Genomic DNA, 25,674 nt, shown 5'->3' on the forward strand with positions numbered 1-25,674 from the left:
TTTAAGGGGGCTCTGTAATTGGTGCTGGTGTGCCAATCACTCGGTTAGCAGGCGGAGAATGGGCTCCAGAAAGCATCACATACACCTTGGAAAAATAAATAATGTGGCTCCCAAACTGCAGGCGTCTTTCATCCAGACTTCACCCCCATGGGGAACCTGGAAGTACCTAAAAGGAAGCTGGAGGGGGACTTTTTGCAAGGGTGTGCAGTGATAGGACAAGGTGAGAATGGCTTTAAGCTGAAAGAGGGTAGATTTAGATTGAATATTAGGAAGAAATTGTTCCCTGTGAGGGTGGGGAGGCCCTGGCACAGGCTCCCCAGAGAAGCTGTGGCTTCCCCGTCTCCAGAAGTGTCCAAGGCCAGGTTGGACAGGGCTTGGAGCACCCTGGGATAATAGAATTCTCTGCCCATGGAAGGGGGATTGGAATGAGATGATCTTTATGGTCCCTTCCAACCCAAACCATTCTATGGTTCACTGAAGTCTCTGCTTGTCTGTGGACAGATCATCTGTTGGGAGCATCTCCCATTTGGAGAATGGTCTCCTTTATTAATTATCTGAAACAAGAGCTGAACCTCCCCCTTTTGTCCTCATCAACTGAGGAATCGAAAGAGAGGATCTGTCAGGTATTTCCCTCCAGGCTGGCTTTTTTTCAGCCCTCAAATTTTCTTCTTTTGATTTCTTTAAAAGAAGTGGAGGGTCATGGTAAATGAGCAGTGGTTTCAAGCCTGCCTGGGTCCTGACAGCTTTGGGAACTGAGCAAGTGTTGGTTTTAGAGACTTTCAGATCTCCTCCATGAGGAGATGACTTTGTGGTGGCAGGTGATGCCAGGAAGGTGGATTTACAGGGTTTGGATTGCCTGATCCAAACCATTCTTCAGGTCTCCGTGTAAAGAAAACAGGGTTAAAATAAATAGCAACCTTTGCAAAGCAGGTGTGAAACATCAGTCCCTCAGCACAGCAGTTCTGCAAAGTGCTGAGCTTTCAGGATGCGAGGAATTTCTTGTGTAAACACTCTGTATTATTTATATGTGTTGTCAGTGTTGCTAAGTTGGACTAGATATTAGCTGAAGACCTTCTAGCTGACTGCAGGATGGCTCAGGCTGAGTGAGAAGGATGGAGCAGACCAGGAAAGTAGAGATGTTTCTGTAGAAGCCCTTTTCAGTGCTTTTGGAAAGGGAGGGATTGAGTGAGAGGTGTCTGAGATGATCAGGGACAGTAATCTTTGCTGGCTGTTGGAGGTGGCCACACTGACCCAAATGGCAGGTCCACCGAGGCTGCTGAGCTTGAAGAGCTTTGTTCTCCAGGGAAAAGAAAGATGTGTGGACAGGTGATGTTTCCTCAGACCAGACTTCTAATAGCTGGAGTTGGAGAGATAATTGAGGGCATATTGATGCTGGTATTTGGACTGGGAGGGGAGCACCTGCTGCAGGCTGAGTCTTTGCATGCTTAAATGACGGAGCATGTTATAAATAATACAGTAAAACTGCTGACATTCAAGTCACATTTCTGTGGTATTTCTCAAGGTATTTCTCAAGTGATGTGATGAAGGATCTGGATATGACCATTTCGCATCTTTCACCAGCCCCATCTCTCCCTCAAGAGAGAGATTTGATTTTTATGCCTATTGTAAATACAGACTTCCAAAAGGTCTAATTTAAAAGATGAAATCAAGTTCAAATTGGATTTAATTCAGACCTCTTTACACTTCAGTTCAAATGCTGTTTGGAAGGAATGGTTCCTTGTTATTGCTCATTAAATGTGGGACAGGTCATGTTTTACTGTCCTTTTTATGACTGAGCCATTTACTGTGGTGGCTTGGCCAGAAGTGTGATCCTTTAATGACATTGTTTTTCTCTCTCTAAAAGACCTGAGCATTTTTCTTTGCAATGCAAATAATGAAGAGGTCTGGCATTTCCTGTCTAATGAAGCAATGAAACCTTTAAGCTTCAAAATTTCCTGAAAAACAATATATGCAGAGCATGGCAGGAGATGGGTTTAGGAAGTGCTTTTGTAGCTCTCAGTCCATGCTTTGCTGATGTTTCCTAGCTGGATGCTGCCTGGAATCTGAAATGGAATCCCTCACTCCTCTGGTTGTATTGCGTTTGCATGACAAGATTTTGATAGTGTGGGGGCTACAGGGGTGGGTTTAGTGAGGAGTTGCTGGGAGCTTCCTCCTATCCAGTGGAGCCAATTCCAGCTGGCTTCAAGATGGGCCCACCACTGCCCAAATCCAAGCCCATCAGCAGTGGTGGTGGCACCTCTGGGTCAACAAATTTAAGGGAAAAAAGTTATTGCACAAGAGCAAATTGCAGCTGGAGAGAGGAGTGAGAACGTGAGAGGAACAACCCTGCAGACCCGAAGATCAGTGCAGAAGGAGGGGCAGGATCTGCTCCTGGTGCCAAAGCAGAGATTCCCCTCCAGGCTGGGGTGCAGCCCATGGTGGGGCAGCTGTGCCTCTGCAGCACATGGAGTTCCACAGGTAAGCAGAGATCCATCTGCAGTCCATGGAGGAGCAGGAGTTTTCCCAATCTGTTCCAGAACCTGTTGGTTATGAATGACCCAAATTTTCTGATATTTTTTATTATGCAAAGCTTAATATTAAATCTAAAGCATGGGATTGCAGGGTAACTTTTAGCTAGCCCTGTATGCTGTCTGTGTTGGAGTGTGAAGCTCATGGTAAGATTATGGCACAGACTTTGGAGCACAAGACCAGGCTCTTCTACTGTAGTGGAGCACATGAGTATGGAAGTCTCGTGGGGAGGTCAGGTGGGTACTTCACTAGGACTGGTTCTTGCTTCTCTGGGTCCTGTAGGTTCTCTAAACTCCTCCATGAGCAGACTTGAGAGAACTGAATTCCTGATCCATGTCTGATGAAAGTGTGCTCCCTTTAACTGCTCCTCCAGTGAAACTCCTCCCCTGCTTTGCCCCTCTGCTCAGACACCCTGACATGTGCTAGGCCTGATTTAGAGCTGCCTTTGTCAGACAGTGTCTTAAAACAAAATCAATGAAACAATAGAAAGCAATAGCCTGATACTAATGAAACACATTGTAATTAGAGCTGTCTGGGAATTTTCCAGAGAAAACAGGAAAAAAGTGAATTCCCTGATACTGAACTATTTCACATGCCTCATATCCAGCACTCAGGGTGCGGGCAGCCCTTTTCAGTTGCCTTTCAAAGCCAGAGTAAATGAGATCTACCCACCAGCTCAGAAACCAGTTCCTCAACCCTGAGCTAGTGTGTGTTCAAGAGCTAAGGAATCAAAAATACAGGGTTCTCTTATTTTCAGAAGCCACAAAAATCCATCAGTGGTTATCAGGTAAAGTGGTGTAACTTCTGCATCAGGTAATATGCAGGTCATAAATTGCTGGTGGCTGGGAAAGTGCATCAGGGAAGCACTGCAGTAGGTTGGCTGGTCTTCTTCCTGAAGCCTCTCTGTTGGAAATAGACTATTGAGCTGATTGGATCCCTGCTCATTCTAATGCAAGAACCCAGGCAATGGCTCAGAGAAGCTGAGATGATTTAGCTTGGTTTAACCAGTCTGTTGAACTGTGTTCTGGGTGCTTCATCTTAATCTGAACACATGGTTGAAAGCTTTCATTTTTCCTGTGGTGGTACTTTGGGTTTTTAAGCAGCAACAAGGAGTGATTTTGGGCAAACATGTAAATTAGGATCTGGTTTCTGCAGAAGGCAGTTCTGATAAGAGCATCAGCTAAATCCCATGGACTTTACTTGGCAAATGGCAGTAGCAGAACGTGGCACCACTCCGAAAGTGCTTAGACTGGACCTCACTGAGGGCTGTGCCCTGGAGAACCTCACCCAGAGCTCCAGCATGTGACTCTTGTCTTTCTCTCCTTCTTTCAGACGGCCGCCCGATTGGCGTGGAGGGGATCCAGGTGCTGGGCACAGGAAACCTCATGATCTCAGACCTCACAGTGCAGCATTCTGGCATCTACGTGTGCGCCGCCAACAAACCCGGCACACGGGTGCGCCGCACCGCACAGGGCAGCCTCGTCGTGCAAGGTGAGCCCCTGGGACCCTGAGGGCTTGGGTTGGACAGGTGCTGACTTCACTTCTCTGGTGGTACCAGACAAAGCACTTCTTTTCTAGACATGTGGTTTCCCAGGTGGGTGTTTGTCTGTGTCCCACACAGGTGAGTCACGACCAGGTATGGTTCAACTGAGGCATCAGCTGTATGGGCTACAGTGATTTCTCACTCCATCACAGGCATTCTTTGTTAGCAGACACTAGTTGTTACTTGTTATCATACTCGTGCATCTCAGCAGAAAGCCTGAATTAATCAGCCAAATTCATTGTCTCGTGGTCCTCAGTGATACAGGGACATGGTCACTGTTCTCATACTGGACATCTCTGAATGACAGATAAGACTCCTGCAGTGATATGCAGCAGTGGATACCACTCATAGAGTTGCTTTCCAACTGAAATGGCACCAATAAGTCTAAAACCATTTCCAAAAAGTCCGTGAGACTGTTTCATGTAGCAGTTGACACTATGTCTGAGCCAGTTTCCAGGACCTAGTTGAAGCATCTTTTGGGGGCTGTGCCCATGGGATACAGGTTACTCCCGTTCCTGCAGCAGCTGTCCTGAAATGCTACTTATAAAGGGCAGTTCAGCCCAAAGTAGAGATCAGCACTAGGGAAAGCACACAAATCCTTTCCACATGCTCTGTATGACCAGTCTCCATGGTGAGGGGAGCCAGGCAAGCATTTGAGAAGGCAAACCCAGCTGGCAGTGTGCTCTGAATGGCAGCAATCCGCCCCTGATTACAGGCACTCACCTCCTCTTCAAGCTAGTCCACTTAAAGCATCCCGCTCTCATCAGTTCACTCATTAACTATTGACTGATGATATCCTGAATCTAAAATTACACACCTCCTGCCGGAGCTGCTAATTGAACCTTTCTGCTGCTGATGGGGAAAGTGCCTTGCTCCAGCCCTGATGCTCACCCTGCTCCAGCCCTGATGTCACCCAACAGATCGCAGGAGTCGCTGGCAGTGATCCCACCAGCCGTGGAGGAGCAATGTAGAAAGGGTGCAGAAAGGGCTGCCTGTGCCTCTTGAGGTGCTGATCAGGCATGAGACAAGGTGAAAACTCACTGTTTCTCTTGCTTTTGGATTTCTGGGTGAGCAGTGCAATGAGGGGACCTCCCAGCTGGCACAGCTATGAATCCCCTGATTAAGAAACATCAACCCCAGCATTAAGAGCAACCTCTCTGTACAGATTCAAACCCTTTAGAGCTGCTGCAGGACAGCACTGCACATGGTGGTCTCCTAAGCCCAAATGCCACGCTGATGTCCAGGAGGCAGGGAGGCAGACCCAAAACAAATTACTTGGAAAATCCATGAAGTTTCAAAAATACAACTATCGAACATGGTTGACTGCTCCTGTTAGCAACTGAGTGAGAGGCTGAAAGGTAGCACAACCTCTCATTGCTACAGATAGCAGTTTTTAGTATTTTTTGAGATTTGAACATCAGCTCTTGATCAACTGGTACAGTGCTGAAGTTCAGCTGCCGTAGAATTACTGTGTATTTTCTCCTGGCAAGCCAAGATAAAAATTTGTCCCCAAAATGTCACTCAGAGGGCCATAGGAGCCCAGTCTTTCTTTGGAAAGAGGATGCTCCTGCATCCAGCATCAGCAGAGAAGCTGGCAGTGGTGTGGAGAAGTGTGGCCAGTGTGCCCTTGGAGTAGCCCTTAGACAGGACCCGCGGTGTCCAAGACCCCAACCTGTATTGCCCATCCTTAAAGTGCTTCCTGTTTTTTAGGGGAATGTTCCCCAAGCAGGGTAATGGCAGACCCTGGCCAGGCAGCTGAGCTCATCCCAGGTTTGTTCACCCTCCCTCTGGAAGCAGTTTTTCCTGCCTCTGCATCTCATTTTGCCTGAATTTTCCAGCTGAGAGGTACAAATGATTGCTGTTCAGGTTCGTCTGGGAAGAAAACAGCGATAATGACTGACATGGGAGACTGTGGGTTTTATCTTTGTCAAGATGTCAGCGATGCAAATTACATCTGTAAAGAGAAGAAAAGCAAAGAGCGGGCTATCAAAAGCCTGGTTGGAGAGGAAGTTAGCACAGGGCTAGGACAATGCGGCATCCTCAAAGCACACTAGGCCAGGTACTTGCTGCCTTTATGCAGGGGCCCTTGAAGTGCCTGGAGACACAAATTAACTTGCCCCAGTCTTTTGTAGGAGGGATGTTTTATAGGTGGGAAACTGGAGGAGAAAGGCTGATGTTTCCTGTTGTAAGGCAGGGAGCTAGTGGGAGGCTGGAACTGAGATCATGTCCTCCCTCCTGCTGACAGTGATGGTCCTTGTCCCATCCAGCAGCTGCATGGGCAGAGGTGTCCTAACACAGGGCTCTGCTCTTCCTCCAGCAGTAATGTCCTTTCCACTGCACGTTTTCCTTCAGATAATCTAATACCATCTTATTATCTTCCTGGGAATTCCTCCTCCCTCCAGAGGAGAAGGCGTCAATCCCCCACTCCTTCCCTCCCTACCCTCCCTTGGCCATTTAGGCTCCTTTGATCTCTTTTGTAAGGTTCTCACACAAGAAAGTTTCCATTTTCCCTTCAGATCCCAGCGCAGCCATTTGAATATTGCTTTGTGCTGGGCTTCGAATGAAAGTCTCACGGGGGGAGTTGTCGAAGGGCCGAATGCGGCGCCGACTGAAACCAAGGGTGTGCGTGTGTGTGAGGCGAGGGAAGAGTAGGCTTCGGTGGCAAGGGAAAAAATATATCAAAGCACTTTCCCTCTACCTCCTGTGCAATCTTTTGTGCTTTATTATGTGTTTGGTGTCATAACAAACTGATGGGCTGTGAATGGCCAGATGGTCACCAGTGTTCTCCACTCCACGCTTCATTTCCTCCTGAAAGCTATGCAGAAAAATGAGATCCTATCTCATAAATGAGGGCCCATCTTAAGGACATGGGTTTGAAGGCTCTGCTGACAATGCCTGCCTTGTTCGCCTTGCTTTCTGTTGGCAGGACTGGGCAGCGCTCCTTGGTCCAGCAGATCCGGCCACCGCTGCGCTTCCTGATGTTTCTTCCATCGTTCTTGCTCGCTGGCATCACAAGCCTTGGCTGCGGGCTGCAATTCAGCAGCAGATGTATTGCAGTTGCTGTGGTTTAGGCTTGGCTCTGTGGTACTTGGTTTGTCCTTGAGTTTAGCCCTGAATTCATTCTACAAACAAGCTTCAATACGTGCTCTGTGAGTCAGTGTTCCCCATGGAGCAGTTCTCCACATTTTCTTTCTCAAGAAAAGCCACCATGCAGGGACAGGTGGGCACTCAAATGTTGTCTGTCAGGATGCTGAAGTGATCTGGGGTGTCTGATCCCTATGGAGCGTTCTTCCAGGACCACACTTGTGGGTGACATGGGGACATTACCCTGCTGCTGTAGAACTCCAGCCTGCACCTTGATGGGACAAGAATTTAATGAGGGCTGAAAGACAGGCTCCATGACAACCCCCTTGAGTGTTCTTTGCCTATTTTCCAGGGGACATGGGCACAGTTTCCATCTTTGGCCCTTGCAGTCCAATCAATGATACTGTAAGTTACTCAGGTAAACATCTGAATATCCTCTATAGTGAATAGAGAGAAGCCAAGTGAGCAGCAGTTGTCTTAAATCTACTGTCACCATCTGCTGTGCTTGAGTGACTTCCCTGTTGACCTGACTTCTCCTTTATACCCTTATTGTGAGTGCCAGTAGCCTAATTTATGAGGTTTTGTTGCTTCCATGTTATTCTTCCTTCTCTTCACCCCAGCCTCCCTCCCCGACCCTGCCACTCTGTCCACTTGAGAATTAATGACACTTCATAGTGAGATGCAAGAGGCACAGATTGGTCTGGCACCAGAACATTGGCTGTCAGTGCTCCCTTAACCTTAGGATCTTCTCAGTGATCCTTGGGACCTTCTGTGAGCCATCAAGCGCAGCCATAAACACCACACCACAATCTCATGGCGAGGACAGCAAAGCTCCCTGATATCTTGGGGGACACACTGGTTGCTGGTCCCTGCTGACAAGTCCTGAAAGAGATGGAGCCCACTGGGGTCTCCCATTAGAAGATACTATTGCAGTACATCTCCACGCTATTACAGTTTGCTGAGCACAGTAAAAGCTATTGAATCACTTAATTAACAATTCTGGGGGTGGTATTAAGTGTTATTGCTTTTTGATACCAATGTCATGCCTTTAAATATTCATTAAAACTGCATGATCCCCTCCCTCCCATTAAGTCCTGAATAATCAACGCTCTGGTTTCTTCATACTTCACAAGGCAGGGCTGGATCTTGCCCACTCTTCCTGTCACATTTGAATCCTCTTCTCTTAACGGTGATCTTTATTACGGATATCTTTATTAAATCATAATGGAGGGCTGAGAAATGCTTCCTCTGGCTGCCTGCAATGGCCTTTTGGCATGTAGTGTGGAAAGGGCAGAAGTGTTCAGGCCACCGCATCTCCATGCAGAGTGGGATGGGCCCTGACAGGATGCTCTGTTAATTATGAGTGATGATGAGGATGAAGGGCTGGCAGCAGGCAGGGCTTGGCTGAAGGTAAAGCTGGCAGTGGGCAGGGTTTGCTTCTGCTCCTTCCCCACTAACCCAGGCAAACTCTTGGGTTGAAATCATTTGGAAGGGCAGGGGAGAGGACCTGGGAGAGGAGATATTTTTCTGCCAGGAAAGGAGCCATTTGCCCTGAGACCACACACCAACAGTTGCCTGAGGGCACCTTCCTTGGGGCACTGGTTATGAACACAGGCTGGGTGCATCCTGGTGCAGGTAGAGCGGGACAACCACTCAGTCCATGTCCTTTAAACTCCATCTGTTCCCAGACCATGTCCTCTGACTCCATGGGTTTCTGTTTCAACCTGGGCCATTTTGGCACTACAACTTCACACTGTTGAGACCTCAGCAGGACAGAACAATGTCTGGGGAAAGCCAGGAGGAGCAGTAGCAGTGGAAGGGCAGTCTATGTCTTGCAGTGAGGAATGCCATGGAACAGGGGACAGCTCGGCACAGCAGAGGTGGGAACGTGCTCCCCAGAGAGTTTAAGCAAGTTAAGCAGGGGCTGGGTTGTGTTTAGCAAGGCAGCAAAGAGGAGGGATGGCAGAGAGGAGCAGGGACCCGAGGAACCCGTGGGGCCATGGCACCAAGCAGTGTCACTGGCACCGAGCCAGCGGCCGCAGCTGCACGTTCGTTACCCCGAGTCACACGCGACACCGCTCCAATTACTCCCTCTTGACACGGGCTAATAAGGGAGGATAAGGAGAGCTGCTGGTTCCAGAAGGGTTATGCCGGATGCTTCTTTCCATATTTCAACTTTGTTTCTGCTGGAACAAACGATGGGTTTGAGATTTGATGAAGCGAGGGGGAGGTAGAGGCAAAGAGCCAAGAGGATCTTTAATGAAGCTGTAGCGAGGAGCTGGAAGGTGGCTGTGCCCTTCCTTGGCATCGTGGGTTTGCACCTGTGAGTGCTGCGGGTGCAGCTCGGGAGCCCAGATGAAAGCAGGGAGGTGCACAGCCACTTGCAAAATAATTGCTCCTGCAAAACTGGGCCAGCACAAAGCGAGGGGCGGGAGGCTGAGGAAAATCAAGTCTTTAATGCTCTCACTGTACACCACAAAGGGGCCATTCATGGCAGGGATGAGGGGTTTTTCCCCTGTTTGTCCTTGCTTCCAACTTTTATTGAGCCCATCCTGAATTTTGTCTTAATCTGTAAGTCTAGAGCAAAAACACAGAAGGGAAGTAAAAGGGCAAGAGGTTGATTGGCACATGGGGAGGTTTAGCAGGAGGTTCTGGAAGTCTGTGTCCATTGGGTTGCTGGGATCAGGTTCATTAGTGCAGCCGAGCGCTGACAGCACTGGCCTGACAATAAACTCTGCTGGAGGATACCCTGTACCAGTAACGTAAGTCAGACCTGCCATGCTTCACTTCCCTCTGATTATTAAAAATGAAGAGGGAGGCTCCTTCAAGGGGGATGGGCTCTGTGATGAATTCCTCTGTCTTCCTGCTTGGAGGACTTAGAATCTGCACAACTGGACTTTTACTCTCACACAAGCACCTGCCCTTGCAGTTTGGCCGTGTTACAGCAGTAGCCATACTCTTCCCTTAGTGGCACACAGCTGGGAAAGATTTTTATCCCCCCAAAATGCTGCAGGAAACCCCAAGGGGTGTTTTGGCCATGAACCATAAGACTTAAGTCTTGCATCCCACCTACAGCCTGGCCACTCCTTAGTATATTTTGCTGGATCAGTTTGCTCTCTTTTTCAATCCCTGCGTCTCTGCTTGTGGCACAGCCACCAACCCCATGCTTGGAAAATGCCAGTGAGTGGCTCTGAATGTGTCTCCCTGGATAATCTTTCTTTTGTCAAAAAAATTTAATGTCAGCCATCCGTTATGTGATGTTAGTCAGTAAATTTATTATGGGTCTGTGCCTCTTATCTGTTTGTCTTCATTGTGTCTGCTGCTGGTTCCACCTGATTTTAGGTTTCAGTAGCAGCCTGCAGTATATTTATCACTTTGCCCTTTGAAGCAGAACTGCTTGAATAATCTCACCTATTTGGCAGTGTCTGTCAGGCCCTGCTTTCTGTAGACTGATACGCTGGTTTATTCTGATAAATGATTTTAAATCTAATTTGAGCTGCTGGAAGGAAGAGATCACTTTATGTTTAAAAATGTTACTGCCAAAGGTGAAAACATTTGGTGACAAGGTGAGCATCAGTTACAGGCACGGTGTAGTCTTCTGCAAGGCTTCGCAGGACCCCAGAAGTCCCAGACTGAAGATCTGGGGTAAAAAAAGGTTCCCTAATCTTCTGCTGACAGGAAAAATTGGCAGCAAATCTGATATTTACTGGGGTGAGAATACCCTGTCAGATTGCTGTATGATACCTACACATTTCTTTCCATTTCAAGCAATGCTAATGCTATTCAGATCCTTTGGACACAGCCAGGGTGTTGCTCAAGCTCTGCCATTGAGGAAACAGCACAGCTCCCCAGCTGCAGCACTGGGATTGCTTTCCATGGGAGACCAGGGAGAAGTGAAGGGGCTTAAACCTTGGTCCTGTGTGCCTGAACCCTGCAGGATTCATCTTGGCATTTCATCACTTCTGATCTGGCTTTCACTGGCCTCCTGTGAAGCCATGACTGCCAGGATGGGCAGCCAAAAGCTTTGCATTGTTTACAGACACACCATCCAAACCAGAGTTATCTGCTGCCCATGCTGTGGGTTGGCCAAGTATCCCACATTCCCAGGCAGACAAGGCTCATTGACAAGGTGGTTTTTTATACCAGGATAAAGTGGGATCATCATGACTTATCTCACCCTTGTTCTCCTTCCTCCTCTCAGCCCCAGCAGAGTTTGTGCAGCATCCCCAGTCCATTTCCAGACCCGTGGGGACTACTGCCATCTTCACATGTGTGGCCCAAGGGGAGCCCCCTCCCCAGATCACATGGCTGAGGAATGGGCAGATCCTGGAGACCAGCGACCACATCAAGCTGAAGAATAACAACAGGTAGGTGCTGGTGCACTGAGCTTTGGCACTGCTGTGGAAATGGGAGTGGGAGAGATGTTGGATTGCTTTCTGCATAACAAAGAGCTAGTGGGAAGGTGGCAGTGTTCTGAAGCAGATCTATGCTTTCAACTTGGGCTTTGATAAACACTAAAACACTGCTCCAGTCCTGCTGGCTGCGCCTTATAGTCTTACAGTTTGGTGCTCCATGATTTTTTGTGCCGGGACATCAGTATTAGATTTTGACTGTTGATGCAGAAACCCAGAAAAAGTTTCTCTTTTCTCCTGATCATCATCTGCAAGCGCTGAATGTTGTTCCTGGAGCTGACAGGGACCACATTGACTCCTCAGTGGAGGAGCTGTGCTTTAACGCCTGGACATTGACCTGCCTGGGTGTGCAAATGCAAATACATTAGAAATAATATTTGTGTGGAGCCTGACTTTCACTAAACTTTAGCCTTTTATCTCACCAGGGAAGAGTGTGTTCTCTGAGTACTAAATAACTGCATTTTCCTGTGAGGGGATGGCGATGTTTGTATTGAGGAAATGATGCACTTAGTGTGAAAATTACCAGTTGACAATGTAGTTTCTATGGAAATAGCATGAAAAAATACACTACAAAATAATAGCACCTGTGTTGTAAACCTGATGTATTGGTAGAGGTTTGTACTCTGTGGTGTCATAGAGCTGCTCTCTATATTAACAGATGTGTCTCAGGAAAGCAACTACCCAGCCTCACTGGAGGGTCTGGACTTTCAGTTTAGACAGTTGGGGGAAATGCTGTGCAGGCACCATGGCTTGTTCCTCAGGGGACAAGAGTTTATTTTTCTGAATGTCTGTATAATGTGGCTTTTTGTTTTCTCATTTGAGGGGTTTTAAATCTTCGTTACATGAGTGATGGAAGGATGTGTGATGCGAGAAGGATAAAGTGTGAGTGGTAATAAAATCATCTCAACCAGAGGAGGTTTTCTCCAAACTGGAAGTTTTTAGAGCTTCAGAATACTTTGTATGTGCACATAGAGATGACACTCAGTTCAGGCGTGTGGTCTTCTAGTTCATGGCATGGCTTTCTGAGGCATGTCTGCCCTTTATTGTGTGAACAGAGCAGAAGGGGTAGGAGGGAGATTAGTGCATCCTTTTTTATTGGTGAAGAAGTGAAGTCAAAAGTGGTGAAGGTCATTAAATCCATGGCAAAACTGACACTGAATCCAGCTCTGTGTCTCGCCCAGATGTCTCTGAAATCAGACATTGTCCCTGTGAAATCATTCGTCTTCACTTGAGGAGAGCAGGAGTCAGGTCTTTGGTCATGGTCATGTCTCCTGTGCCTGGAGCTGTGCTACCCATGCACATGAACTGCAACTTGGTGAACATCTCTGTAATCACTTTCTTGTGGGAATCATTTAATGCAATTTAGCATCAGTCTTTTCCAGAGCGAGCTGAATGATCAGATTACAGCATCTGGCAGAGGCTGAGGGAGCTCAGCCCGTTCCTGGGGCTCAGCTGACACGTGGCATCTTCTCAAGCTATAGTAACACGATTGTAAAGCTGAGCCCTCAGGCCGTGGTACTCGACAGTGTTGAACTTTTGTCTTCTTTCACACTAGTCTTGGTTGACTCCAACCTCCAGCTCCAGGCAAGTGGCCATGCCTGGTGGTTTCCAAAGCTGTCAGTCTAGAAAATGCCCTCACTGGTGCAACAGAGCTGGGAGCTCCATGGTGAGGAGACACATCAACAGATCATTTTTTCCTGAGTTTTTCCAAGTTTGCCCTTTGTTTTACTCTCAGGGGCATGACTAAGTGCTGTAACCCACTTAGTTCCAGGCGGAATCAGTTTGTGGTTATGTCTTGGATTTATCAGTCTATTGCGTTTGGAAATTATTTGTCTGTGTAAGGATGGATCTCGAATCTACTAGTAATGAAGCTACTAAAGTACACTATGAGCTTTTTAATTAGATTACATGGTTTCCTAGAAAATCCATTTGGATTAAAACTCTGCTTAATACTGTCATAGAGGTCTGAATGCCCCCTAAGGGATTTTTAGGAAAAAAAAGGAGTAAATCATCCCAAAACTTATCATGTGCTATTGATTGCCAAATGTGTCATTAGGAGCAATTTTTGTAAATTAACACGACCAAAAGCAAGGTGCAGACCTGGAGAAGATGCTGTGTTTGAGATGCTGCTCTGCTCCTGCAAGCTTGAGGCCCTGTGGGTAGCAGCACAAACCCAAAGCCAATGGATCTGTTGCTTCCCAAAGTTGTGAAGGGCCCTTTTGCATCTGCCTCACCTCACACGGTCTCTCATACACAGTAACTGCAAATCCAAGGAGAGCAAACCCCACAAGGTGAGGAGACTCTAGAAACCCTTCATTGCTGGAATGCAGCTTCAGAACTGGATTGACTGGAGATTGAATGTGACTGCTGGTACAATATCAGACATTCACTTGCTAAGCAACTTCCAGCTTTCAGCACAGTAAAATCAGCCTCACAGGCTGCATCCAGTAAATATCTCATCCCTCGTGGTCCCTCAGATATGAATTCCCATCACCTGATGTGTTGACGGTTTCTGGGCACATTAGCATTAAAGATCAGCCTTCTGTTGTGCCCTCTCCAGAGGTGGTTGTTATGTTTTGAAAATGCCAGCTGTGTGGGAACAAAATAGCCAATCGATGATTAGCAAAAAATCAAAAGCAGTTCTGGGATAGCGGATAATTGTTAATGAAAAATGCATGAAGGCTCAGGCATAGGGAATTGTGGGGTTTTCCATTAAAAGCTGTGAATAAAAATGACTGAAGGAGCTGACGATGGGGCTGCCTTGCCATGCAGCCCCTGGGCTGGGGATGGAGCTGGCTGCTGTCAGGGTGGTGCTGTGCTGAGCCAAGCTCTCCCAGGGAGAAGCTGATGGAGCCTTTAGGCCTTTGGTGGAGCCATCCCTACATCCAGCATTGGCAGAGTCTGCCCCTCTGTGCTGACAGAGATGCCCATGTTGCTCCTGGAGTGATTCTGATCAATCACAATCCAAATGCCTGAGAGGTATAAGGGGAATTTCTAGCAAAATTCCCATCCAGCATCACCAGTCCATTCCAGAGGTGGAGTACTGCTGCAGGAGGAAGGTGTGGTTACTGGCCAAGTTGGGCTTGTGTAAGATTATGTTTCTAGGTTATTACTTAAAAATTTACAAAGAAGCATGAAATAGTCCCCAAATTACCACTGTGAAAGGTTTATTGCTATTCTTCCTTTGACCCAATCAGGATCAGGGCAGTAATTTTCAGCCTGGAAGTGTATCACACTATGGGGTTTATATTGCCAGAATAGCAAGGAACAAAGGCCAGCATCTTCAGAGAAGGCAGGTTCTCTAAATATTGATTTTCCAGAAAGATTATATTTACAAATTGTAATTAAGGGACTTGATTTGTTCCACCAGAAAAAGGCTTTGTTAGAATTTGGGCTCAGGTGGCATTCGCTCTGCTTGGTGACCTTTGTAAATTCTTCCTGCACTTGGTTTAGTGCTCTGGAAATGTCTCACTTCCAGGGCCATTGATGTTCAAGGCTCATCAGGGGAAATATTCCTTCGTAAATAAACATCAGAACAACTTTTCTCTTCCTGCACTTTTTATGCTGTTAAATCCCAGTCCAGAAACAGAGAGGGGCCTTCAAGTACAAACGTCCCAGCCAGCCCTTCTGGTACCAAACCCAGGGAAGCCAGAGCCTGTCATTCACAAGGTGGCTTTTTTCTGTAAACTCTGCATTAGCTGAGTGTGGAAAGGTGCAGATGGGTTTATACATCCCTTCATGGTGCACACTCCCCACAGACACTTCAATTTGTACGGTTTTGACCACATAAAGGAGGACAGGCAAGCCTGCAGTTCCTTATGCCATGTGTTTGAAGACAGTTGTGATTGAGGGAAGGGTGCTCTATTGCAAATCATATTTCAGTTCCCAGAAGCATGACAAATAAGTACATGGGGGATGGGGATGTGAACCCGCTGCTCCTGATTTAAGCATAATTTATGGGTTTGACTTTGGAAGACACATGGAAATGGCCTTTGCAAGGAGGATCTCTGCACGAGTGCACAAAGCCCTCTAAGCAGTGGGGAATCAGCATGATCCCTGCATCAAGCAGGGATCCTGTGCTGGGATCACACAGCCATATCCCACAAAAAGGACCTGCAGTAGCCCTGGAGCAGCCAACAGCAACAAGCATCAGTCTCTCCTTTTCATGTGGCTGCAATTATTTTGCTACCAAGTTGCCTGTGTAATTTCTCTGTGTGCTGCTCCACTGAGCTGCTCTTGAAGTGCATCAAGTCAGGAGTTTTAAGTGTTCTTTCCAACTGTTGCACACAGCAAAATCCATCAGCAGAGAATGGTCCTTATACAAGAGGCTTTGAGGCAGGACTGAGCCCATGGTGGTGCAGACTAAATTTAGTCTCCCCTAAATTAGGCTGGGTCTTTTTCTTCTCCAGTATCTGTGCTGCTTGCTTGGGAAAAGGTTTGGGGGACTTTCCATTTAGCAGCAGAGAGCTCTCCCAGGTGTCTGCATTTGCAGTCCTACCAATACAGATTCTGCCAGTACTTTTCCTGAGATGTTTTGTGCTTCCCCATGGTCCTCTGCTTCCTGGGATAGGATTCAGTTAAGTCTGTGATTATGCTCTGTGGCTCATAAGAACAGACTGAGTGGCTGGGACCAGCAACATCCTTTCAGAAGCTGCTCTTGGATTAGTCTGAAATCTTAAGATTAGGCTGGGGTCCTGGCCAGTGGGCTGCAGTACCTGCAAAATAGAAACTAGTCCTTCTGCATAACCCAACCCAATTTCACCCAGGACACTCTGTATGATATTTCATTTCTGGATGTGTAAGAATATGCATATAGAGGGCTGGGAATGATATGCAGTGTCCCTCTTGGTTGCTGAGTGTCACTTTTCAAGCTTTGCACCTTAATTTCAGCCTGTATGAGGCAACCTTCAGAATACAGGGCATTTCTGCAAAGCTGGGGAACAAAGGCTCCTTCCCAGCACAGCACAGGCCAGCAGCCCAGGAACAGATCATTCAGTGCAGCACAGCACAACACAGGCCACGACAATCAGAGCCAGAGCAGGGATGGGGTGAATGTGGCACTTGTGGCTTTCTGTATCTGCTGGCACTCAGAATGCCGTCCCTGCTAGCCACAGCCTGCTCTCTGCATTCATTTCATCACACTCCCTCCTTTGTGCGCCTGTGCGCGCGCAGGCTGATGCCCTCCCAGATGGGCCCCTCTTCTTTGTGCTGCTGAATCGATGAAGAGGCTTCCTTCAGTTTGCAGACTTTTTCAGAGGAGCCTTTGGAAAGCCGATCTCCGGTCACCGGCCTGGACCCCTGACCCGAGCCAGATCAGTCATCCTGATTGCCTATGAACTGGGAAGACAGCTTGGGAATACTGCGGCTTTGGAGCAGCCGAGGCCTCTCGTTTCAGCTCAGCCGGGTGTGAATCTGCAGCGGCTCCTCTCCCCACTTCCATCAATGCCTGTCAGGGCATTGTGTGGAGATGTGAAGGAGCCCTCGGCTCGCCGAGCGGCTCTGGTGACCAGCAGAAAGCGTTCTGGCATCTCGCCTCGTCTGACGTGCTTGCGGCGCTGCCAGTCTGGCACTCGCGGGAAAGTTTTCCAGCAGCAGATGTCCCAAAGTGACAGATTTTTTTCGTGTTGACGGGAAGAAATAAAAGGACACTGCATATTTCAGATGGTTGATGCACAGAGATGCTCTGTGCCTTCTCACACGGCAACTACCGATTTTCCTTTTGTTTGAGCTTTCTTTAAAAAAAAAAAAAAAAAAGACAAAAAGCAGCAAAACCTGGGACTGAACACTGGCCCTGCTGCAGCACATCCTCCACATGTTGGGAGGTGATTCTCATGGAGCTGGTGTTTAGATGCTGGGCATTCTGTTCACCAGCTTCTCCATGCTCACATAGCCAAAAATCCAGCTGTTCTTGTGTCCCATTGCCTGTATATCATTCTAGGTAACATTGGCTCCAGGTAACAGATGGCCAAGGCTCTTATTGCACAGCACATCCAAACACAGCCAAGGAAATCTCAATGAAAATGAACTTTCTGAAGCTTGAAGCATCTTTACAGCTATGTTCCATGTCAACTTTGTAGAAAATACTCTATTTCTTTTGACTTGACTGTGCGTGACAGAGACTCTGCTTAGCTCCAGTGGCCAAGTGCCATCCTTCCAGGACCATTGGCATCCTGCACATCATCTGTGTTCCACATGAGGAGCTTTGCTCACTCCCAAATCCTCCCAGGAGAGAGAAGTCTTTGGCTCCAGAATCACAGCATTGCCATCAGGCTCCTTGCACTGTTTTTCAGCCTAGCTCCCCTCCTCTTTCCTCCACATCTTTTCTTTAAGCAAAGCAAGTAAATGCACCTGGAGGCGGCGGAGCCTAAATACTCCTTGCTCCAGATCTGCTTTGTGCTTGGGAAGCTTAAGGCTGCTCTTGACCCATGTGCCAGCCCAGCCTGGCTGCTCTGGGTGCCCAGATGCACAGCAGCCACATGGAAATAATCCCTGCATTGACGGGACAGAAGGAAGTGCTGCTGCTCCTTCCACACATCTGCTTTGTGCAGGGCTGGGAGTGCAGCTCTCGGATGGCGTAATCCTGCCTTCTGCCATCTGTCCTCACAGGAGTCAGCCCTTGTTGACACAGCTGAGCCACACATTGGGTCCTTCCTCCCCACACCCTCTCCCAGCTCTGCCTTTCTCCTTCCATTTAATCAGATACATTGAGCCTGTGGCTATGAGAGGAGCTTAGGGCTGATTCTTGAAAATCACCATATCAGCTGAAACCATCACATTTGATATTCCATTTACAATGTTTCCAAGGAAACAAAGGCACAGGACATAAATAGATGACTGTTAAACATTTGCTCACTCACCATGGCCCCCGATAATTTGCAAGGCAGAAATAGGAATGTTAAATCAACAGAAATAATAAATTTTAATACAGGAAGGCCAATATTTTGCTGCAATTAGAAGAAGCATTTGTTCTGACACACAGGCAGGCAGTGGCAGGCTATTTATCATTTCCACTTCCAATGTTCAATTTTTCATTTACATAAAAGGCAGCTTTGATTGTGATTCCCAAAAAGCCTTGAAGTGTCCCCTGCATCACCAGGGATGCTTGGGATTTACTCATGTGCAGTCAAGTTCCAGATCCACCTAGAATTTACTGCAGGAGAAGAAAGGAAGTGATTTCTCCTTAGAAGCAAGTAGTGGATGTGAATTTAGTTAGGTTTGCATCATTTCTTACAGAAAAGTAAGAAAAAGCTCATGTGAGCTTCTCAAGTTTTCCCAAGGATGTCCTGTGTGTGAGAACACCCTCCTAGGACCAAAGGCATTGTAGGCAGATTTTACCATAACCTGAGCTGCTGCCTCAGAGTTGGGTAAAAAACATCTCCAGTGTCAAATCTGCCTTTCCAGCTCAGAGCTGTACCCAGTGGTGACAGTGACCACCCCATGCCTTACAAGGGAAATACACTTAGTATTTATTAATTTCTTTATTTATTTAGGAGGCCTTGTGCCTGATGGATTCACATTGAATCATGTTGTTCCTGGCTTGACTTTGAGTGGAGTTTCAGTGATGGGTCCCTGTTTGTAAGCAGATGTTATTAAGAAAAGCTGTTTTGCACATTCAAATAGCAAGACAGAGCTAATGTTGTACACAATTATTTCTGAGTCAGTATTCGCTGGTGTTGTTTTAAAGATATTGGGTGGTGCAGCCTTTGAGCTAGCCCTGAACTTGCTCCAGCTGTCCACAGCCATTGCTGGAGGGTCCTGCAGTGCAGAAAGGGCCTCCAGTTCATGTGGCCACATGTACTCAGGTTATCCCAGTGCAGAGATGGGCACCATGCTCAGGAATATACTCATTTGGGAGGCTGGTACATGTCTGGATTTCCCCTGCTTTAAGGGTGTTTTCCAGGGTAGCCAGTGCCTGTCCTTTCTAGGATGGTGAAAACAGCATCTAAACCTGATATGGGAGCCCCCAAGAGCAGGCTGGAAGAACTGTTCTGGTTGTTTCCTTGGAAGGCAGCAAGCTTTGATGCACTAGCATCAGAACTCCACTCAGAGGTTCTGCAGACAAAACCTGTGACTTGCTCATAAGCTTTGGCTTTTGGCTCATGGTGATGGTGTTTCTGGAAGTGCAGAAGTGGGAGCTGAGGCTATAACCCTGCTGGATAAATCAGCTAATCCCAGTGTTACCCTAAGACAGCTCTAATGTGCTATAATGCAATTAGAGCATCACCAGAGGGCTTTCTGGCTGTGTTTGATTAGACTTGGCTTAACAACCATGTGCGGTGCCTGGATGGGTCTCACTGGTATGTACTGGAGCTAAGCCAGTTAAAGCTGTTTTGGGTGTGTGGATGCATTTGCCACAGAGCTGGCTCTGTGGTGTGGCTGGGATCTATTCTGAATCCACACCTTTAGATCCTGCTGGTCCCTGTCCCACTTTGTGTCCACATCTGGCTATACTTGAACCACAGAATCTGCAGGTTGAGACAGATAAATCAACCCAGTCATGGGATCCAGGGAGTGACGTGTCCACCTCCTGGACTTTTCCTTCTCCAAAAGCCCACAGCTTCCTGAAAAGCTTTCTGTGGAAACAGAGGCCGTGGGATGCCCTGCCATGGGAGCCAGCACAGGGACCATGGCAGCCAGTGTGATGCTTGTCCCTCTCATGTCCCCACACAGCACTCTCTCCATCTATGGGATCAACCAGGCGGATGAAGCCATCTACCAGTGCCTGGCTGAGAACAGCGCGGGCTCCACGCAGGCCAGCGCCCGCCTCACCGTGCTGTGGGCTGATGGGCTGCCCAGCCCTCCTCAGAGCGTGAGGGCAGAGACTGTCTCTGCAACCACCATCCAGGTGTCCTGGGAAAAGCCCCTGCAGAACACCAAGGAGATCATCGGCTACGTGCTACACATCCGGAAGGCTGCAGGTATGGTGCTACACCCACTGCCCAGAGCACCCTCAGCCTTCCTGTAATTTAGCAACACGGCCCAAAACCAGGCCTGCACTGAAGTGGTCCATGCTGCCATCAGTGTTTTCTGTCACCTCCCAGTTTCTGAAGGGCAGAGATGAGGCTTTAAATACACTGTAAATACCTGCAAATACTAAATACACCATTATAGGTGTGTTTAGGGTGGGGTGGATGGAGCCACATAGTCAAATCTTGCTGCCCATGTAGCTCTCTGGCAAAGTCTGCATAAATCACAGAATCAAAGAATCATAGAATGGTTTGGGTTGGAAGAGGCCTTAAGGATCATCCAGTTCCAACCCTTGCCACAGGCAGGAACATCTTCCACTAGACCAGGTTGCTCAGAGCCTTGTCCGTACATTACCAATTTCAACGGCCTTGAAATGTAAGCAGAAATGTGTGTGAGCAGGTACACATCCACCCCAGGGACCAAAATTACTGCTTGCAACATCTATTTATTCTCTTTACCGCTTGCAAAGAAGAATCGCTCAGTTCTCTGTCCCTTTGCATTTCAGATCCCGTAGAGATGGAGTACCAGGAGGCTGTTAGCAAGAGCACCTTCCAGCAGCTAGTGACTGATCTGGAGCCCTCAACCAGCTACAGCTTTTATATAAAGGCTTACACCTCCCGGGGTGCCAGCAAGGCCTCAGAAGTCACGGTGGTGAGCACGCTGGGGGAAGGTAAGGAACACTTTGCACAGGGACCCTCAGATGCTGACGCCTGCTGTGCGTAGCAGCCGCGCCGCTCACCCCGACACCGCCCCGCAGTGCTGCAGCACTGTAGCCTGTGGTGCTGCTGCTCCTTGTTCCTGCTGCTCCTCCTGCTCTGGGATATTGTGTAAAAAAACTCACTTGTATCGTTGCAGGGGGGTTGACTGATTAAACACAGCATCGCCTCTCCCAGCTGATGTTGTAGCAGGGGGTGAGTGCAAACTTGCCTGGCCTCGTGCATTGCAGCTGCTCTGGGCTGTTCCTAAACTCCTTGCTAAATGCAGACTTCCTGCTCAAGCAGCATCTCATCATCTTCCAGCAGCTCTGGTACTCACAGCTCTTACTTGATAAGTGCCTCACTTTTAAAGATTTTATTATTTTCTGCTCTATCCAGGACAAATCATGCTAGAGCTGAGCTGTCCTGACCTACAAATCCCTGCCCTGGAGCAGCTTTCTGTTTTAGTGGGAAGTTAGGGTGATCTCTAAGGCTTTTTTTCCCTGACTTGGCTACCAGTTAGCTTCCCCAGTAAGACAGTGGGTGTTTTAATACAGGACCCTTGCACACAAGTACCAGGTAGAAACCACAGCCCCACTGGTATGTCAGTCAGAACTGGAAGAATGCTTTCCTAGAGACTCATCTATTTCTGAAACCTTGGTTGTCTCAGATATGGAGACTAATTCCTTAGGAATCATTCTCATGAACATTCAGTAATTATGAATTTCCAGCTGAGAGGGCCTTGGGTGTGAGGATGTTATTTAGGATCAAATGGAAGTGTGCTGACTTCCAGGTGGGGGATCCAGTTCACATTCTGTTCTCAGCCCTTGCAGATATTTATTACAGAATTTAAGCAAAAACACCAGTAAATCCTCGCCTGCTGGGTTGTTGCTCTGCAAGTTTATTTTCCATGGTACTCTGCAGGGAATCAGTCACCCTTGGAGTTTGTTTTTTCTTCCAATTTAGAGGCAGAAGGATGGGCTAAGGCAAAGCTTGAAACTCCTTGACCCGATGCTCTGAGTTCAGCCCCAGGAGCTACAAGCCAGCCATGCTCTATAGAGCTTGGTGACTCTGCAGAAGTCCAGGTCAAGTGAGAGAGGACTTTTTGTCATTATTACCTTCAATGATGACAGGAATAGTTAGGGATCTGGTAATGGGATCATAAATTTCCTGGCTCTCTGAAGTTTTAAGGTATCTCTGTCCTGCTAGCTTTTAAAAAAAACTTGTCCTGTGTAATGAAGCTTCAGGAATTAGCTCCCTGTCCTGGATGGACAAGCTGGCATGGTTCAGATCACTCAACCCCAGCCTGTGTTTGCCTTGTAGGAAGGTAAAAAGATATTTAAAAGCCTCAGTTCTGGCTTCATTTGTTCTCTTTGCTTCACTCAGGTGCCTGTTGCCTTCTGCTCATAGAGGAGAGAGCAGCTCAGAGAGCTGGGCCCGGTGGCTTTTGTCACCAAATTCAGGTGTCACTGCAGATCTGCCTCTTCTCATGGCCAAGCCGTTTCACCCTGTGCCCTCCCAACATGCACAGGAGAGTTGCATCCCCCCTGAGCTCAGGGAGCCCCTGGATCTGTGCTAACAGCCTCAGAAAAGGATGGATTTTCCAAGGTGCCATATCCAGCAGCCAGGGACAGCTCAGTGGAACCAGGGCAGCAGAGCTGCTGCCAGCTGGTCAGAGTGACCATGTTATGTTGGTATTGTTTGGAGCAGGAATATGAAATACTCCTCAGAAAACAGAGGAGCAGGCTTGCTTTTGGCTCGGGGCCATCAGCTTCTCAGGGCCGGCAATACGCGTGGCAGTACGTGCACTTGGCTGAAGCCTCTGATGCTTTCTAGAGACACGGTGCTCCTTCCTTTGTGCTGATTTTGGATGGAAAGTAGAAGGGAAGACTCTGTAGAGAAGGGACTTGAGTGAACCTTGTCCTCCTCCATAAACCTCACTCTCTGGGAAGGCCCTCCTGCCTCCTCCCTGTCATTCTCCTTTACGCCATTTCACAAATGCCGTGGTATTTTAAATCTCAAACGCTCTCTGCTTCATTAAGCAGCACACACTCCTTGTTCTTGTCTTTTAATGCTTTTTAGGGTTTTCTCCAGGACTTTTTGACATTTCTCTAGGATGAAGACTGTTCCTTTAGTCATCTTCGGCTAAAGACGCCTTCAAGAAGAAAGTTGAAATGACCTGGGGAAAATTCCAAACAGCACAGAAGAGGAAAACAAGTATCCCAGCCCTTAGCATGAGGGAGATGCCTCACTTATATTAGCTCCATATTATGTCTAATATATACTTCTGTGAAGCACTTATCTGCTGGTGTGTGTATATATATATTTACACACAGACAGATATATTCCATTGTATACACTTATTTGTGTAATCACATTATAAACAGCACATGCATTCTGCAAGTGCATATACCTATAATCGGTACTATACATATATATATATATATATTCAAAGTTTGAATAAATACCGTATATTCCATATTTTGAAGGAGAGATATTCTTGTGGTTTTTATTAAATGTAAGGCTCTGCAACCATAAAATAAAGCCAACTCTTCACAAATCAGGATGGCCCACATCAGTGTTTCTTTGTCATGGGATAATGTGGTAATTTCCCTTTCTGTGGTGTTTTCACCTGTGGCTGGAAAAGTGATGCTTTAAGCAAGGGTCCAACTTCTCAGAGTGGGGATTTTGCCCTGGAGGGAATTGGGAGAATAAGAAAAAAGGAGTATTTAATTGGATTGCAAAAATACACAGCCTTGGGAAGAATGGCACATTCTGATATAAATAGAATTTACTCTGTGTTTTGCACCCAGGAACTATTAAGTTCAGCCTTCCCAGCAATGAAATACACATCAGAATAAATCCTATCAAAGAGGAATACTTCACCCCTTTTTTTTCTTGGGCAGGATGAGAACTCATTAATGTGACCCAGAACACTGGGTCTTTCCTCCTGAATCCACGGGGAGACATGTGGCAGTCAGCAGTGACTTGTTCATCTCCATGGGCTTATTCAGAGGACATCAAGCAAAGCCCATGCAGCCTGAAGGAGGGCATCACTTTGGGAAGAGACAGGATTGCCCAGACCCTCCTGCTCAGCTGGGGAGGCATCCATCCTCCCTCTAAATCTCCTTGTGGGAAAGCTTGAGCTCTCAGTACGCAGGAAAAGGCAAACAGTTGTGCTGTGCAGTTTTACTGTTAAATTGAGGAAATGCCCTTTTTAGCTCTCATCAGTCTTAGACTGACATGGCCACGTTTTTTCTGCTTTTCCCCATCGCTCACTAATGGTTGTGCTGAACTCTCTGCCAAAGGCCAGGTTTGCACTGCTCATCCTTAGAGACCCTTTGGGGAGAAACAAGCCAGAAAGCAGCTTTGGTCCAGAGCAATCCCAGCAAGCCTTATATGTGGGAACTGCTGAGCTTGTAATCATGTGGGATTGGAAAAATAGCTCTCTCTTAAAGCCTGGAGGCTGCTGGAGAAGTAGAGCTGTTCTGGTGGGTGATCTTGCTGTGGGGTGAGCTGAACTTGGTGCCTGGTGCCCAAAAACTCTTCTCCCTCCTGGTGCTGGTGCTGGAGCAGAGCCCTGGGCAGGGGAAGAGTCTGCAGCGCCTCATGATTTGCACCTTCTGGATGGTGCCAAAGGTTGGGGAACTGATGGAAGAGTTTAGCCTGGGAGTGTTTTGTGGAAACGAGAAAAAAATCATCAGTGAAATGTCCTGCTGAGACAGATCTGGTATTGGTGTGGTCAGTGTAGGAGAAAGGGAGGGAGGCAGAAACATGGGCTGTGTGCCCCAGTGCTTTCCAGGGCATGAGGCTGGGCTTGGGGCAGTCAGCTTTGGAAAACCCAGGTATCACCAAAAAATTGGCTTTAACTTGCAGGTCTTTGCCTCTCAAGCCAGACCACTGGGGCAGGATGGAGCCAGGCAGCTTTTTGGGGACCTGGAGAGGGAATGGTCTGACCCCCTCTGCAGCACACCCCGAGAATAAGGGCAGGGTTTTGGGGCATTGACTGGAGCATGTTCCTGATGGACTTTGAGTCAGCAGTAGGGACATCTCCCCAGCTAATCCCCTGTGTGCCCCTCAGGCCAGGTAAGTGCCTGCCTCCCAAAACATGCCAGCCAGGGCTGTGCAGAGATCTTGGGCTGTTCAGCTGTTTAGGGCTGTTGATGAAGATGCCCTGGTTCTCTCCTGAGTCCCCAGCACAGTCACAAACCTCCCTCCTAAAGCTGATGAGGAGAGCAAGCCCCCTGCAAGCTAGTACTGGTACCTAGCACACTTTTAAGATGGATGTCTCGAGCTCCATCCCTTCTGGTTCCTTCCTCCCAGGGGGATTAATCACACTGAAAGGTCTGTGCCTCAGGGTGAGGGCAAAAAATTGGAATTTGAGAACACATTGCCAAAGTTGCTGCATTCCTACCCTGACCCGGCCAGACTGAGCATCATATTG

General features: G+C 47.7%; 1 protein-coding gene across 1 annotated transcript in view; it reads left to right on the forward strand.

Annotated features, from left to right (window-relative positions):
- The window catches only part of IGDCC3 (immunoglobulin superfamily DCC subclass member 3), a 95,791-nt gene that overhangs the window by 67,546 nt on the left and 2,571 nt on the right, over positions 1-25,674 (forward strand). Inside the window, exons 6-9 of the mRNA XM_058846850.1 lie at positions 3,862-4,020; positions 11,358-11,523; positions 20,239-20,486; positions 21,041-21,205. Coding sequence (XP_058702833.1) covers positions 3,862-4,020; positions 11,358-11,523; positions 20,239-20,486; positions 21,041-21,205 — 738 coding nt within the window. The remainder of the gene's footprint in view (positions 1-3,861; positions 4,021-11,357; positions 11,524-20,238; positions 20,487-21,040; positions 21,206-25,674) is intronic.

Source organism: Poecile atricapillus, chromosome 11 (assembly GCF_030490865.1).
Source record: "Poecile atricapillus isolate bPoeAtr1 chromosome 11, bPoeAtr1.hap1, whole genome shotgun sequence".
Classification (NCBI taxonomy): Eukaryota; Metazoa; Chordata; class Aves; order Passeriformes; family Paridae; genus Poecile; species Poecile atricapillus.